We start from the raw sequence: 16,056 nt of genomic DNA on the forward strand, positions 1-16,056 counted from the left end.
CGAACAAAAAGCTTTCCTTTTTGTTAACTTGGTGCATAATAGCTGGTACATTCTGTAAAGATGCATTGACTTGCCTTCAATATCTGCCGTCACGTTCGGTAGACAATCGGTTGAGGAGTTCGCTCTATCTCTCGATTTCCAACTTATACCGGACTCTCTCACAGGCGGAGGTGTGCTCCAGCGCCCTGACAGAGCTGGTGCAGGCCGTCGTGAACGGCACGGATGCCTGTCTCTTCGTCTACGGACCGGCCGGACTCGGTGAGTGTTTCCCGCAACCGCGCGAACTCGACTGCCAAATTTTATGAGACAGCATGTTTAGGCCTAGCGTCTGTGTGTCTGTGTCGAGGGTTTGGACTAGTTACGGAGAAAGGAGGATGAGGTAACCAAAAAATGAAGCCTTGTCGCAGCCGAGGCATCCACCGTAGAATCGATATGTGCTCTTAGGCCAACTCTTGACTAACTACCGGTAGTAAAGGTTTGATTAAAGTGAAAATAAACATTTTGCTCATTGACGCAACCGTGGAGTATCCGGCGTCCATGAGCATCAGAGTTGGTGCGCAGTTTCAGTGAAGTTTATACGGTGGCCAAACCTTAGAACAGAGAAGCAAACTTCGAAGCAAGTCAACACCAAATTTAACTTTGAAATGTAAAGAATGTGACTGATCGTGTTTCACTAAAATTAGGAGAGAGAAGCCATCCCGGGGGACAAACTGTGATGCTGAGAATAGATAATCGGTTATTAACTGTCACCAGAAGTAAATGCATAAATAAAACTACGCACACCTCCACCATGGAAACCAAAGAAAAAATACGCGCAATCATTTATGAGGTGCTGGTAAGTTCTGTTTGTACAAACTTCAGACACCCTGAATTAAACGACAACAAAAATATTTCAAAGAAGACAACGTCCTTATTTTGCTTTTTATTTTATTGCCCGAGCCACATCTCTCGCGGGAGTCCCATCTCGACCTCCTTTCCTGCCTCTTAAACCTAACGGCGTCATCAGACGCTCGGCTTCACGGAAAATGATCGGAAGCCCGGCCTTTCGGCGACCCCGTTCTCCGCCTCCGCACGTCTACTAAGCGACGCGCGTGATCGCATATAAGCTGGTCGACCCGCCAGCCGCGATATACCGATTTTCAAGAACTGCAATACCCCCTCCCTACGCCTCTGGGTGGTCCTCTGCGTGGTCCCGTGGTATGCGTCCCCCTCGAAGCCGAGCAACCGAATCGCAGAGCGAGCGCTCCGAGACGTGACGTCATCTTAGAAGCTCCCGGGGCAATGGCGTTTCTTTAGGGAACAAGGGTGTAGGGACGCAGGGAGCGACTGAAAGCCATTCTCGCCAGCGACGCCGCCTGCCTCGTTCAGATAAGCAACAGGCGAAAGGGTGTCTAGGAAGGAAAGCTTGAAAAAGGGAGAGGGGGGGGGAGCTTTCAAGCGTGTGCTTGCCTTCTACCAACCAACACGGGCGATTTATGTCGGCGGTTTTTGGGGGCGCGTTACGCGTTATTTTCTTTCTCACAATGGGGTTGGTGCTACTTTCGCGTCGCGCTTGTCGTCTGCTCTTCCTTCCGTCTTTTTTTTTTTCGTCTGCCGCGATCGTCTGGCAGTTTGTTACGCCACTCCTTTTTTGTCGTCTGCTCTTTCTTCGCCAGTTTGCATGCGTCGTCTGGTACTTATTTTTCCTGCAGCCGTTCTCCTCTTATCCTGCCGCGGTGCTCCTTGAGCTCCGGTTTGCGTAAATCTGTACTTGTGACAAGCACGCTGCGTCCGAATTTCACGCGAGAACTGACGTTATTTACACAGAGCCGGATGATCGACTATGTTTAACGTTTTACCGGAATTCGCAACAGGTCCGTTTCTCAATTTTGCAACATGGTGTCTGGCAGAGAGCCTGTTCCTCAACTCCTCCCCCTTATTTTTTTGTTTATTTGCTGCCGTCTGCTAGTCTTCTCTGCACTTCGCGTCCGAAGTTAGTTTGTTGCTGCTCCTATATTTGTCGTCTGCTATAAGGTGCCCTTAGGACCGGCTGTATACCTTTCACGGTGGACGTTAGCTTATCCTACAGCCATAATATTTTGCACCGGGGGTTACATACTCAAGCAAGGTAGAGTTCTTTACGTAAATATCGCCGATCAACCGCTTGTTTATGTGTTTACGGCGCGGTTTCAGTCGCTCCGTTGCTCGATTTGTGTTCCATCGTCTGGCCCCTTGTTGATGAGGGTATTCGCGTCGTCTGCAACGGTGCACCTTCGCTGTTCCTGGCTTCTTCACGATGACATTGCATACATTCGCAAATCTTCCATAGAGAGGACTTTGTGATTCATGATCGCGGGAGGCTGCCATAATTTGTATACATTCAGAAACGATGGACTGAAAAAAAAACTGTCACGTATTTGTTGCCGTATTTTTTTATTGTTTGGTGTTGTGCTCGCCAGCGTCGTCTGCGTTCCTAGCCTTTCTTGTCGTCTGCTTTAGTGTATGCTGGGTTGCTGCATTTGTTTTTTGTTTTTTTTTATAAGCGCTCCGGTTTCTCCTAAATCCCTCCGCACGACCCCGCTGTAACCGATTTCGACTGAAGGGCCAAGTTTATTTATTCAAGCGTCGATAATCGACAGGGAATGTTTTTGACTATGTTGCTAGATTTCCTAAGGGTGGAAGGAAACAGCTCACTATAAAAAAATTTTTCTCAGAGAGTACTTCTAGAAATGTACGAAGACTTCAGTTGCGTTGACGGCTGACACTCTTCTTTTTAAAAAGTACCCAAGGTAGCCAGAACTTGTTCGATGACAGATATGAATGCCGGCCGGGGGAGTCCGCGTAAGCTTCTTAAGTAAATTGCAACCGACACTCATACAGCTATGAACTGCCAATCTTCCAATCATCGCTTTCCTCACTCATTTTCATAGCGCCGATTCGTCTTTTTAGCTCAAGGACGTTGCTATATTTCAGAATATTTCGTGTCTTTTACTCTACATAAACGTGGAACGTGCTTGTTTTATTTCCGTGTCTTGCAAAGCTCGTGGTTTCGCATATAATTGCTGGACGTCGCCCGAAACGAGAAACATTACTGACTGCAACTATCAATTTTTATCGCGAGTCAATGATTGGTGCGGGCAGAGTGAACGACCTTAACTGCCCTCGGCGAAATATTGCCCGAACTATGAACGTAGAGGCAAACCGCGATATTACACAACCAATAACAAAGAAAGAAGAAAGAAAAGACGATGTAGTAAGCTCACAAAATTTTCTATATTTGAGGTCACTGTACTTGAACGTGTACATAGGTGCACATCAGCATCCGCATCAGCCTATTCTACACTGACTACCATAATCACCAGTCTGATTCATTTCCTGCGCAGGACCAAAGACATCTCCCAGTTGGTTTTAAAACGGCTTGGCGCCGTACACGTATAAAGATCACATCACAGTTACGTGTAGTATATTACCACGCGTTTCGGAGACGACTGACACAAAACATTAAAAGAAATGAATCTGAGTCTAACTGTACCTTTCACTTCCCAACAGCAATGTTAGCAATGGCAGCCATAAGAGATCGCGCGATTATCGCTAATGAGCCATTTAATCAGCTGTATTTAGATTACTTTTAAATTAGGTCATTTTATAGCGCCCACGTTGCAATTGGGTAATTGAAGCCTGCCAACACGGAAGAGATATGGTCCTCTCCTCAGAAATTCTTACACAAATGCAAGTTTTTCTAGTAGCGCAGCCGGCGAAGTGACGGCGAAGTGACACTGCACGCTCCATGGATCATGGTCTTCAAGAAGTGTACCGTGAACACATCGTGGGAAAACAAAGGGTGACTCCAATCTATGTTTTGTCGCTGATTGCGGGAACGGATTATGTAAGAACTCGCGTTAAAGTCTAAGCATTCCTACAAAGTGGCTACGCCTCGAATACTGACAGGCTTCAATTGCGCAATTGCAACTGGCGCGAAAGTTACAAAACTATAGACTACTTAGTTAAATTTACTAAAGTTGAGAGATGTAATCAGTGATTATTGCACAGTTCTATATGTCGACGGCGCGAACATTATGTCAACGAGAAAGGAAAAAAAACGCTTACCTCTACTGTACTAGCTGTTTTTCAGAATTACCTAAATTCTTCGCTGAAACGCCCAGTACAAGCTCACCGGGGCGTGCTGTCGTGGATACGTCGTACTTTAAACCAACAGCACGTAAATCTTCGCGCCCATGGCTAGGTGAACGAACAGACCAGAAAATGGCGCTCACAAAGCAGAACAGATTGCTTTCTCGAAAGATCAACGTCAAAGTAAAAACTACTTCAGCAAAGTGACTCCGGAAAAAAAAAACTATCCGAAGAAAAATAAACCATTAACGCAATGGGCCCCACTAGAAGAAAAGAGAAGAGGCGCTGTGTGGCGGAAACAGGCGCGCTGTTATGGATGCCCGAGTGGCTCGGCTATGGCTTGGCTATGGCCTCGCGGTGGGCGGCCTCGACCTGCGGCCACACATCACGTCCGCGTAAATGTCCGGCCATCAGCGCCACCCGTGGCGCTTCTAGGCTCCACCTCAAGGAAGTCAGAAACGTCGTTTCTTTTTTGTGTTTTAGCCTTTTTTTCTATATTTTTTCTTTTTCTTTTTTTTCTTTTTCTTCACCTTTTGTTGTTCTTTTGTTCCGCGTCCAGAACTTCCGGCAGAACGCTTCCTCTCATGAGCCACTTCCGGTCGCTCCTTAGACCGGCGTTTTTTACTCAAGCTATTTGAAGAGGAATTGCCTTTATTTTTTTTTCCTTTTATTTTTTGTTGGCTTGTTTTTATCATTTAACATTCAATGTTAGGACATACTGTATCTTTGAACCGGTTGATGTGTGCCATGTGTCCCACGTAACTTGAGTCAACATTTAAAAATAACTTGGAGGACGCTTAAGCTTCGCCTTTAAGAGCAGAACGCGATAGCGTCATCGGGACCCGTTCGCATCGCATCGTTGCGCATACGGCAAGTAGGCTTCATACTCTGCAACACTGAAAGTGGGAAAGCCAGCTTACAGAGACCAAGCTTACACCGATTCCATCAAAGTCGGGATTCACTTTTAAATTGAAATTCATTGCTGTAAAGACATTTTTCCGGGGGCAATATAAGTGGTCTTATGTTAAAATAGAAGCGCCCTAGCACCTTTTTTAATTATTTTATTAATTGCTTGCTATTGCCCCGACGCACGCAGGTCTGGTATAAATGCTGGAAAAGGGGTTTGTATGTGAGTTTCCTCGTAGCAGAATTAGGTTTTCTCGCACATTCAAATTACAATCTGACGCCGATTGGTAAACAATCCGACGGCGAATCCGACGCCGAATGGTAAAGTCGTACTTTACCATTTTTCGGATGGATTTCACTGTGATAAATTCAATTTTTTGTTCACCAATACCTTTGCACCACGTGGAGGGCCTGCGCGGTCGATGTGGTTGGATGATTTTCTCCGCCACCCGCGATCACACGCCGGTTGCCGACGCCGGATTTTCTGCGACACGAGGCCCTAAACGCTATCACGTTAATATGCAAGTTGTAGGTAGCTAGACAGAACCAGAGTAATGTTTTTTGCTTTGTCCAAAATAGTGCGTGGCAAGTTTTCGTTTTTCGCGGGCTTTCTTTTCAGGATTGGAAAAAAAATTCATGTGGCACGTATTGAAGAAAAGAGTGCGGAATGTTAACACATGTGGACTATAGACGCCATCTTGTTTCCCACTTAGAGCGGGAAACCCGCCTATAATTTGCTTATATTTGTACACATACGTTCACTCTGAATGTATTTGGTGTAGGTGCGGGTTAACGATGTTATCGTTTCGTATCTCCATCTTATCTCGCCTTCACCCCAGTGCACGGTAGACAACCGGACATTCTACTATTTTAACTATCCTTGAGTCCTTCATCTTACATCTCTCTCTCTCTCTCTCTCTCTCTCTCTCTCTCTCTCTACCGCTTTAATTTCTTTATTGTCATATTTAACTCCATGAAACCCAAACAACATTTCAGATGAAGGAAGATGAGAACAACTTGTTCGACTTTATGTCAGACTTTGGGGAGTACACTCCTAATAATAAAAAGCACTGAAATGCTAGTTGAGTAAATTAATGTATAGTACAGAAATTGATGAACTAGTCACTGGTTTCTTCAACGACCCCCGACTGAAGATACGCTCTAGGATATAAAAAATGCTAGCCATACGCTTTGCGTTAGGCCGCTTCAATTAGAGCTTGGAGGTATCAAAATGAGCATATCAAAAATGAGACGCTGATCTTTACGTCGTTGGGAACCGTTACACTCCCCTGTCAAACTAACTAGCCCAGCAGCAAATACATTCGCTCTATTTCAAACTCTGTAAGCACAGACCACAGGACAACGATCCGATTAGCCGCGTTTCACCGGCTGACTGCTTACAAACGCGCCGGGAGTGCATGCGAACGCTGCAATGCAGCGGAGACGAAGTCGCTCACAAATCTCACAAAGCTCACGTGTCATGTACCTGTCAACGAAAGAGCCAGCTACGCATTCGATTCGCGCCCTTGCCACGTGCACGGCCAAGTTCCTGCAAGTCAGCGAGATTGTACTCCGCCTTATCAATTACATGCAGTAAAGTGAATATCAGTATACGCTCTCCCATCCAGTCAGTAGCGAGAGCCGGTGCCGTGTTCAAAAAATATATATATGCGGGATGAGGGCTCACTCACTGCACCGTATTAGCATTTCCGTGAAGCCTTTTTCCTTCCATCGGCGTCGCGCTGAGCAACGTTTATATGAACAGTGGGCCGCAGAGGGTGATCACAGGCTTATATTGCTCTGATCTCTGGTTGCCTGACACGATCTATAGCTTTAGCCGCACTGCAGAGAATTAGCGATGTTGAGTACAGAACGCGAACAAGAGAGAGAGAGAGAGAGAGAGAGATCCATAGTAACGGCGATAAATAAAGAAGAGAAGCGCAGAAATTCGTAATATCGAGCAATGCGCTGTTTAGCGTTCAAACGGGAATCTATATATAGCAGAAGTTTGTGTAATACCGACGGCCGAGTTTTCGCCGGCAGTGTCGAAGGATTGTGAGGTGTGCGTACGCGTGGAGCGGGGGCGGGTGGGAAGGACACAAAGGCACGAGCGAAGAGCAGACAAAGGCACAATCGCGCGATGGCAGCGTGGCCGCATTCGAACAAAGGCGATACGACGCGGCCGCGCCGAACCAACGCGCGCGATACGGCCGGCAGAACCGTGACCATATCGCTGCCGCTGCGGCGGCTGTTCCCGCTATAATCGATGCAAATGCCCGGGCTCCCTCCTCCCCTAACCCGAGACTGCAGCCTTCGCTAACCACCCGAGCTGCTTCTCTCCGGGCAACAAATTTCATTAAGCCTTCCCCTGCAGTCTCTAATGCCGACGACGCGCGCCACTTGCATCGACGATACGCCGCGGCGTAAACGGCCGGACACAATGGAAGTATTTAGCCTCGTTTCTCTTACGGTTATGCTGCCCCTACGTGAACGCTTCTCTGTTGTGTCCTGGCTTCCTTTATTTGTACGTTCTTGTTTTTTTTTTTTTTGTGTGTGTGTTTATGCGTTTCGTGGCTGGCACTGAGCGCGCAAAGCGTCGCGTTGTTGACCGTTTAGATTTCTGCTACGGTGGCAGCTCCACGATGCAGTAGCAATTCCCTCCTTTCTAAGGAGGTTCCGCTGAAGGAAAGTTATTGTATCACCCGGGAGAACTCGCTAACGAGCGTTTATCTGACCGCGGCCAGGCACGGAACCATGGACACGTTCAAAACATTTCTCCGGGTGGGAGGAAAAAAATTAAAAAAACACTGCAAGCTTCAACGATTCCTTCGGCTCTGAATTCACTCACGCCGACGACATGATCCTTCTGCCGCCGTGAAGACGGTCATATTGTTGTCTTTGTTTGCGGGCTCATTCTTTAAATAACTGAGCTCACCCGTTACGAGTGAGCTCAATTATGGGTGATCTCAATTACGGATGAGCTCAATTATGGGTGAGCTCAATTAGGGGCGAGCTCAATTACGGGTGAGCTCAGCTACCACTTACTTCGTAAGCGGTAGCTGTTAAAATGAGGAGTCGGGGTGCTCCGACCCCATGTCTTAATCTGCGGTGTCTTTGTACTCTACTTCAGTCCTGGTAAGGTGGAGATCGTCTTCCAGGAAACTAGCGTGGGTATCTTTGCCGGTAACGCGAGAGAGAAGGAAGGTGATGGGGTGGATGTTGGCTACAGAGAGCTCTGTCCTTCTCAAGACCTTAAAGTGTTAGTGACACGACACTTTTCAAGGTCAGTTCTCACTGTCAACCGGTCAAACTTACGAATCTATTGAATTACTTCCTTAATCTGGTGGAATGGACATATGCTCGAATCAGCAACTCCATATTATGTGGACAGAAAGTCCATATCTCCAGTTCGTTCTGATAAAAGCGTCTTTTGTTCTCCCGAAGACATAGAAACAGGTTTACCATGATATGGTGGTTCCTTGCCTTAATATTTCATGGCGGATTGCTGCATAATTTGGTGCGATTTGAAATTTACTAGACATTGACTTCTCGTCGTCGGTGACGATGTAGTCCATGGTGCATCTAATACAAATATCAGTCTTCTGAAAAACTGGTTGCAACGAAATGATTACACGCTTGATGTATTATGTCGCCTGCTTTTAGCTTTATGTTACAGCAGAATATAGTAGCTTACCATTTTCGGTATAATTATGAAAAGTGTGAAAGCCACTGTCCACGGGGGTGGACACGCCAGCCGCACGGCTTCACCAAGATTTCATCAGTAGTAAATACTAATATATAACCAATTTAGCCAAAGTGAAATTTTATTGCAACTAGGCGTTAGTTATTCCAAGAAAAAGTCGTGCGTTGGAGGTTTTAGACGCTGTTTTGTTTGACGACCCGAACGATCATACTGCCTTCAAACTTTCAAGTAATTTCCTGTGTTAGATCTCTCTTCCCATTTTATGTTCATTTTTTTATTTCTGTGTGTTTTCGGCTACGACAGATTAGTTGGCCTGAACATTAAGAACTTTCAATGCCTGAGCCTGGTGATTACAAATGGCTAAAGAAAAGTGATGAAGTGAAAGTAGGTCAAAATATGTCACAGAAGGGGACATTTCTTTTCTGTTAAGAAAGGGTGCAAGTGCTTGCATTCAAGCGACAGCGTCAGACGAGATGCCACCGTCAGGGCTTAGGAGCGTTGAGAAAAAGCGATCGACCAGACGGCCGGAGTCATCAGTCCAGACGATAGATATCATTTTGGTTTCGAACATTAAAAACTTTTGACGCCTGGTTGTGAAGAGTCCAGAAGAGAGAAGAAAAATGCGGCGTATTAAAGAAATCTGAGGAAGGCGTAACGGGAGTAATTCAAGGGGAAACAGCAACCACAAAAACTTGAAATCGAACCATGGGGTTAAAAGAGGTTCCACCAAAGCTAAGCTAGAACGCCGTGGAAGTGCAGACGGACAGACGAACAGGCAAGCAGACAATAATTCCCAAAGATGGCTTTAGTCCGGACGACAGATTTTCTTCTGGACTTGAAAACTGAGAACCTTGGAAGCCTGGCACTGATGACCGCCAGAGCGGGCCTGTCTCTGAAGTGATACACTGAAGATCTGAAGAAGGTTACAAAGAGGGGGCGATTGATTGGAAAGCAGGCGCACAAATCGGGGCATTTTCAAGCTAGTTATTCGAAAGAAGCGTCACCATCAGAAGTGCGATGCACAGAACAAAAACAGATTGGGAGCTGACTTTTCTAGAGCCACCAGACGATCTCGGACATTAAGAGCATTTAACGGCTGTTTTTGAGGGTTTCCTTAGCAAAATTGTGATGCAGTGAAGACGAATCTAACGGATGGCATAGAGGGCGCGATTCATTTGGAAAGCCGACGCGCAAAAAAAAAGGGCAGAAAAAAAAACGTGCAATCGAGCCACCGGGCAGACGCAGACGAACCCCCCCCCCCCCCCCCCCCCCCCCACCAGACGAGGTTAAAGCGCTGAGGAAAAGGCAGACGGGGGCCCAAAGCCGGGCCAGCCGACACTCATTTCCAGAGTCGCTAGTTCAGCGGTGCCCGCACGCCGCCCTGAGAGACGCTGTGGCTGTCATCCGCTCGTAAAGCCGGTTGATTTATGCCTCGCCGTCTGGTCTCCGACGAGCAGATGGCAAGGAGGAGAAGAGGCCGAAGGAAGGCCGGATCCCGAGACTCGAGGCTCTATGGCCGCAACGCTAGGGGCCAAACCCTGGTAAGCGATCAGGGCTATACCCTTGACCGCCCCCCTATAGGTCGGGGGCTTGCCTGCTTTTCCGCAAACCCACTCCTAACGCCGAGGCCACAGACCTACGCCCCGCGTCCGTCCATGCGGTCGTTACGAGACCACGGAGCGCACCCCCCTGGCGGGGCTAGTCGTCTTTCAAGAGCGCCGCTTCCAGGCTCGTCATTTATCCATTGCCGCGCGCTTTGTGCTTTGGGTTGTTCTGATCCCGTCATGCTTCTCAGCTGGCTTATTCACTGTGATAGTTTCGCTTTCTCTTGCTGTTTTAGCTGTGGTTTCTTCTTGTTTGCTCACTGCCATTGCTGGCATTCTTGTTGTCACAATCTTTTTTTTTTTTCTTTTATTCGTCATCTTACGCTCGTCGGTGTCGAAACCGACGTGAGATGTGGCATAAAGACAAACAATCGGGATGACTAGGCGGCCGCTAGAGCACGAAGCTTGAATGAGCAGGCACGTCAGAAGCTAAAGCAAGCCAGAGACAAATCCACGCATGCAATTCGTCACACAGGTCCCCTTCTCGCTTCCTCTTTAACCCACGCCACATATTTCATTTTGTTTAGCTTATTCATGTGGCTTTGTTTTTTTTTGTTATTATTATTATTATTCTGTGATGTCGGGGCGACAGCACAGACCAGGTAGCGGTGAGAAAACAGGAGAAAAAAAGGCATAAATTCAATAAAGTATAGACAAAGGAAGATCCAACTTGTCGGTTGGTCTCTCAGCAGATATCATCTTTATCGCCTACGTTCTTACTTTTGCTGTTTTTTCTGAAGTAGTAGCCTCTATTATCCTTCACTTTTGCTTGTCATTTGTCTCAGCAACGTCTGCAGCTCCACGTCTGCCAGCCGCGACTGGCACTGTTCTCTTCGTGGACACGTGATCCTCCCCCTCCCCCCTACCTACTCACGCCTCTTATATCGGTGGCAGGTTAGAACGAAACGGGGGGTAATGATAAATGGATAATCAGAGAGGCATGACAACGCATCGGGGAAAATGGCTGGGGATACGCGTTTCAATTTGCCGTCGCTATCCAAGTGAATGGAGGAAAGGAATCCGGTGATGAAATGGGCCCTCGTGGAGTTTGACCTAGGCAACTGTGCAGGAATATGGTCATATGAGAGAGATGAACCGGACGTTCCAAGCCAGGCTCCAGCAGTTAATTAGCAGTAGCCTTCTGGAACCTATCGTCGGCCATTATCAATCAACTCTTAGGCAACATTTCGTTGTAATCGGTTCTTGAGCAATATTTATGCCGAATGAGCAACATAGGTTGCTGTTAGCGATTGTCCATCGCTTCAAATTTTGTCGTATGTTGTCTTTGCCTTCCTTTCGTATCTCGTTGGCTTGTTCGCCTCGTGGTAGCAAAAAGCTTTCTGGCTTTTACTCTTCAAGTTTCCAGGAAAGACTGTTAAGGATCCGAACTGGTCCGGTCCTGACGGCTCACAGCGCCATGTCACTTTGTGAATTTATGCCTCAGTTGTTGTTGTTGTTTTTTTTTTTTGACGTTGTTTTATGTTTGACCACCGTTTGAGACAAGTCAGAGAAAAAGGTGCAATTATTTATGTGTTTGCATTCATTCGTCCATTTCAATAAATGTGTGTCTTCCGCATGACAAAAATTAGGAGGACTTTACATTTGACCAGTGTAAACCTGATCAAAACTCGACTGCATAATTTTATTACTGATTATTAAAGAGGTTAATCAATGTATTTGACGGTACCGTTGACAGCGCTCGTGCTTCATTTTTTTTTCCTTTATTCTACCCCACGCTTCCTGATACTAAAATATAAGATGGAGATTTTTTCCTTTTTTTTACGGTCCCATTGCAAGCAGATGCACAGAATGATGATGATGATGATGATGATGATGATGATGATGATGATGATGATGATGATGATGATGATGATGATCTTCTGTCGTAGCAAGCCGACGCGAGCTTTCCAACTTGTCGTCGTCGTCGTCGCTGTTTTTGCTGTCGGTTTTGTTGTTGTTGTCTGGCTTTAAGTTGGAACATTATCGTTCTAGTCAATAGAACTTTGTCCTAGTACTTCTAAAACATCGATAAACAAGGCTCGGTGCAAGCCACTAACATACCAGGGAGCCTGAGAAATCAGGATCGAAATGATACATCGATTCTCTTTCAATGGAAATTCCTTTTCGCGCTCCGTCAGTGGTCAGAACGCCGGTCTGCGCATATTATCACAGGAATCAGCCGGGTCATGAGCGGTGAATTGACCGAAAGGAATCTTTGCACCAATAGATGCGAGAAAGCAGCATGATAAAGACGAGGACAGAACAAAACACGCACGGGCGCCAACTTCCAAGATGGCGGCCGTGTGTGGGCTTCATAAGTGCCTTGCTCCTGTCGTCGTCTACGTTCGGAGCCGTTAGCGTATCTACTACACCTAGAGGTGTGCGGATAGTGATTCTTGAGAGCGAATCGAATACGAATCGAACAGTGCTTTAAGCGAATCGAATGGAATACTTTTCGAATAATTTTCGAAAAGTGAACAGCCGTTATCACAGTCAATATAAAACGATGTTCCAATCCCAGTATTCTTGAAGTAAGCAAGTTTCTGTCATTACATAATATTATGAAGCGTTGTTTATGAAAAGCACAATTGAGCATTAGGAGCAAACAAATAGTTTCTTCACATGCGCAGGGCTCCTCAGAGAGTGCGAATGATCACCGTACAGCCTGCAAAGTATGGCTACCTAAGTGACGTAGCCTGCTCCACTGCGCAATTTCTCATATTTTATGTCTACCCGACCTTTTTTACAGGTCTGAAACAAGAATTTAACGACCTTTTGCTCCATTTTTATTTATATCTGGGCGCCGTTTACGTTCCGAAATATTCGAAAAAGTATTCGAAAAATATTCGCATTTACGAATAGTGACTTTTCGATTCGGTCTTCGAATCGAATAGTCACTATTCGAATCGTTATTCCAAAGTTTCGCATATTCGCACACCCCTAATTACAGCAATGAACTAACTAACCCAGACTAAACAGTTGATCGAGAATGTTCGCAATATAACGGCCCAGATAGCAGACGCAGCAGAATGTATGCCAAGTTTAACAGCATCGGACGCCCCTTTGCTGAAAACATTCGGGCGGGATTCTGGTCCAACGAAAAGCGGTATAGCCGGAGCCGAAAACGCGAGCTTATAGGTGGCGGTGCATCATCTGTCGACGCCTAGCCGGCGAAGCCCGCAGGGCAAATCCTGCGGTCACGGCATCGCGATGAAGAATGACCCCGGCAGAGGGCTCGCTGACGAAGCGGTAGACTATATAGAGGAGAAAGGGGGCGCTGGCGGGCGCCGAAAAAACCAGATGGTCTCGATGACCGCGGCTCAGCCCAGCCCCGAGCCCAGATGAATCGCCGACGCCCTCTCCTTCTCTCTTCTTCCTACATCTTGCCCCTTTCCTCCTCTCTGCTTCCTTGACATGCGCCTTGGGCCTCGCGTGCGGTAGAAAAATTCGGAGTCAACTCTCTTGCAGCCAGGAGCGGCAGTGCGCTCATTCGAAGGCTCAACCTGTGCGAAGAACAGCGTCGTTGAGACGCTTGTGTCAGAGAGATACTTCAATTAGTCGGTATTTTGCGTGATGCGTTGTGTTTCAGGATGTTTGTGCGTCTGCGAAGTACACTGTACGTGTCGTTTCTCTTCGCGGCATTCCCATCTGGAGTAAAGCGTGCTAGTTTTGCCGCCAGGCCAGTCTGTCCGTGATTCGTTAAGGAGCTCCTCTCTCACTTCTTCCCTCGCACACTGTGCGTGTAAAAAATGTTTCGGAAAGAAATTCTAGAAGACAACGCACTCAAATGGATAGCCTTACGCTCCGCTGCTATTCGCGAGGTTGTAGGTTCGAGCCTTCGCCAAGGCAGCCGCATTTCGGCGGGAGCTAATGCAAAAACGCATGTAGGTGCACTTAAAGGAGCCCAGGGGGGTCAAAATGAATTCGGAGATCTCCACTACGCTGTCTCTCGTAGCACCAGTGTTGCTTTGGGACGTTTAGTTTGTTCAGATAATCAATTGGATCAATCAATCAGTCAATCAATCAATTGATAAAACAATCAATTATGCAATCAATCACTCAATCGCTGTTTTCGGTGAAGTGCGACCGCAAACACTTACCCGACTTGACAACGACGGCACGTGAGTGACTCAACGACGACGGTACGTCAATGACAGAACGACGGCGCGAACAACGAGTGAACAGTGGCACGACAACGGCATGACGACTGTACGTTTACGAAACGACGGCGAAAGGACGATTACGCAACGACGGCCCGACCCTACTCGTCACGCAAGGCTAGCCTTGGGATCGAAACCTGGACGGGGAAAGAGCTTTCGGCTGACTTCCCCTCAGCTGATGATGGTACACGATGATGGTAAACATTATGATGGCACTTGTGTGCAACAGACGCCACAAAGGCTGGTTTATGTTCCCTTAATAGCTATTGCTGTAAAAGCTAGGTGGGTAACAGCCATGTTCGAGACCGGACTATGGCAGACGCTTGCGGCTTCTACTCGAATGAGCTGCAGGGAGCACGTGCTGCTAGATGCGCACGAGATCGGCTGTTACAGCTCACAGTACAGGCGTCTGCGGCGCACATTAGCTGTATGTCTCAGTAATGTAGTTTATATTTCCAAACACACCAATGGCGTATTCAGCCGGTATGTTTCGGAGCGCTCTTGCAGCACGAATAGGTCGTGTAAGGCAGCAAATTAGCGTAGCTGTATTAGTACAATCGGACCAGCGTACGGATACACACCAACCAGCCCGACCATGATGAATCCTTGCGATGTGGTTAATAGGCTCGCTTAACTTCGTAATGGCACCTCTAAAGCTGTCTTCTGCTACACCTTCGTAGCCTTGCCAGAGTTCTGTGAAATGACCTGCCGAACATACCATAAGTTGGCTACGTTTCCTTCTCCACCTTCGTCATTCCGTTGTCTTTTTACTCTTTTATTTTTTATTGTCTGCTCACACGGTACAGTCGTACGTCTGCTCCCTGTAGACTCGCGTCGTCTGCTAAGGCACTTCTGCTCGCATCTTCTGCCTTGTCCACTTTCTTCCCGAGGTTACCCATCGGCCGTATGATGCACGTTCAAGATTCGCTGTATTCTTTCTTCGTTTCGCTATCTTTCTCTCTCATTTTTTGACGTTTTTCTATTCTGACTTTTTATTTATGCTGCTATCATCTTGGCCTTCGGCCTTCGGCCTCCATGGCCTCTTCGGTTTCTCTCACTAAGGCTGCCAAAAAAAAAAAAAAAAGACGAGAAGAAGGAACGCGAGTGTAAGGCCGTTCCCTCTGGTAACCTATCTCGCACGGTTCCTGCCACGATGATTTGCTGCCTTCCTCGGCGCGGGCGCCGAAGCATGCGAAGCCAAGCCGAGCCAAGACTGGTGGCTTGCCCCTTTTGCGAATCCCTGGCCTTTTCGCGAGCTTGTCGTGAGAGCATACTGCGCCGTGCGCTCCGCTATCAAAAAGCTATCCTCCGCGGACCTCCAGGCCTCTTTTTTTTTCTTTTTTTTTTACCGCGTGATCTTGTTACTTGAGTTGTTGGTGTTTGCCTCATACGCCGCTCCGTGACGTATGCTCAGATAGAGGGCCATGGTCGTTCTGAAATTCTGTACCTCGTTACCTCCCCCGCTCTTGGAGATCTGGAAGATAGTTCTACCTTTTGTGGAAACATCGTCAACTTGTTCTCGACTTTGTGAATCGAGCAACTTATAGAACAACAAACTTTTTTTAAATAATTT

At 47.0% G+C, this 16,056-nt stretch overlaps 1 protein-coding gene across 1 annotated transcript in view; it reads left to right on the forward strand.

The window, feature by feature from the left end:
• LOC119457890 (uncharacterized) overlaps window positions 1-16,056 on the forward strand; it is a 483,998-nt gene that overhangs the window by 376,105 nt on the left and 91,837 nt on the right. Inside the window, 1 exon segment of the mRNA XM_049670508.1 lies at window positions 165-258. Within this exon segment, the coding sequence (XP_049526465.1) occupies window positions 165-258 (94 nt within the window).

The sequence above is a fragment of the Dermacentor silvarum genome, chromosome 7, assembly GCF_013339745.2.
Source record: "Dermacentor silvarum isolate Dsil-2018 chromosome 7, BIME_Dsil_1.4, whole genome shotgun sequence".
In the NCBI taxonomy this organism is placed as follows: domain Eukaryota; kingdom Metazoa; phylum Arthropoda; class Arachnida; order Ixodida; family Ixodidae; genus Dermacentor; species Dermacentor silvarum.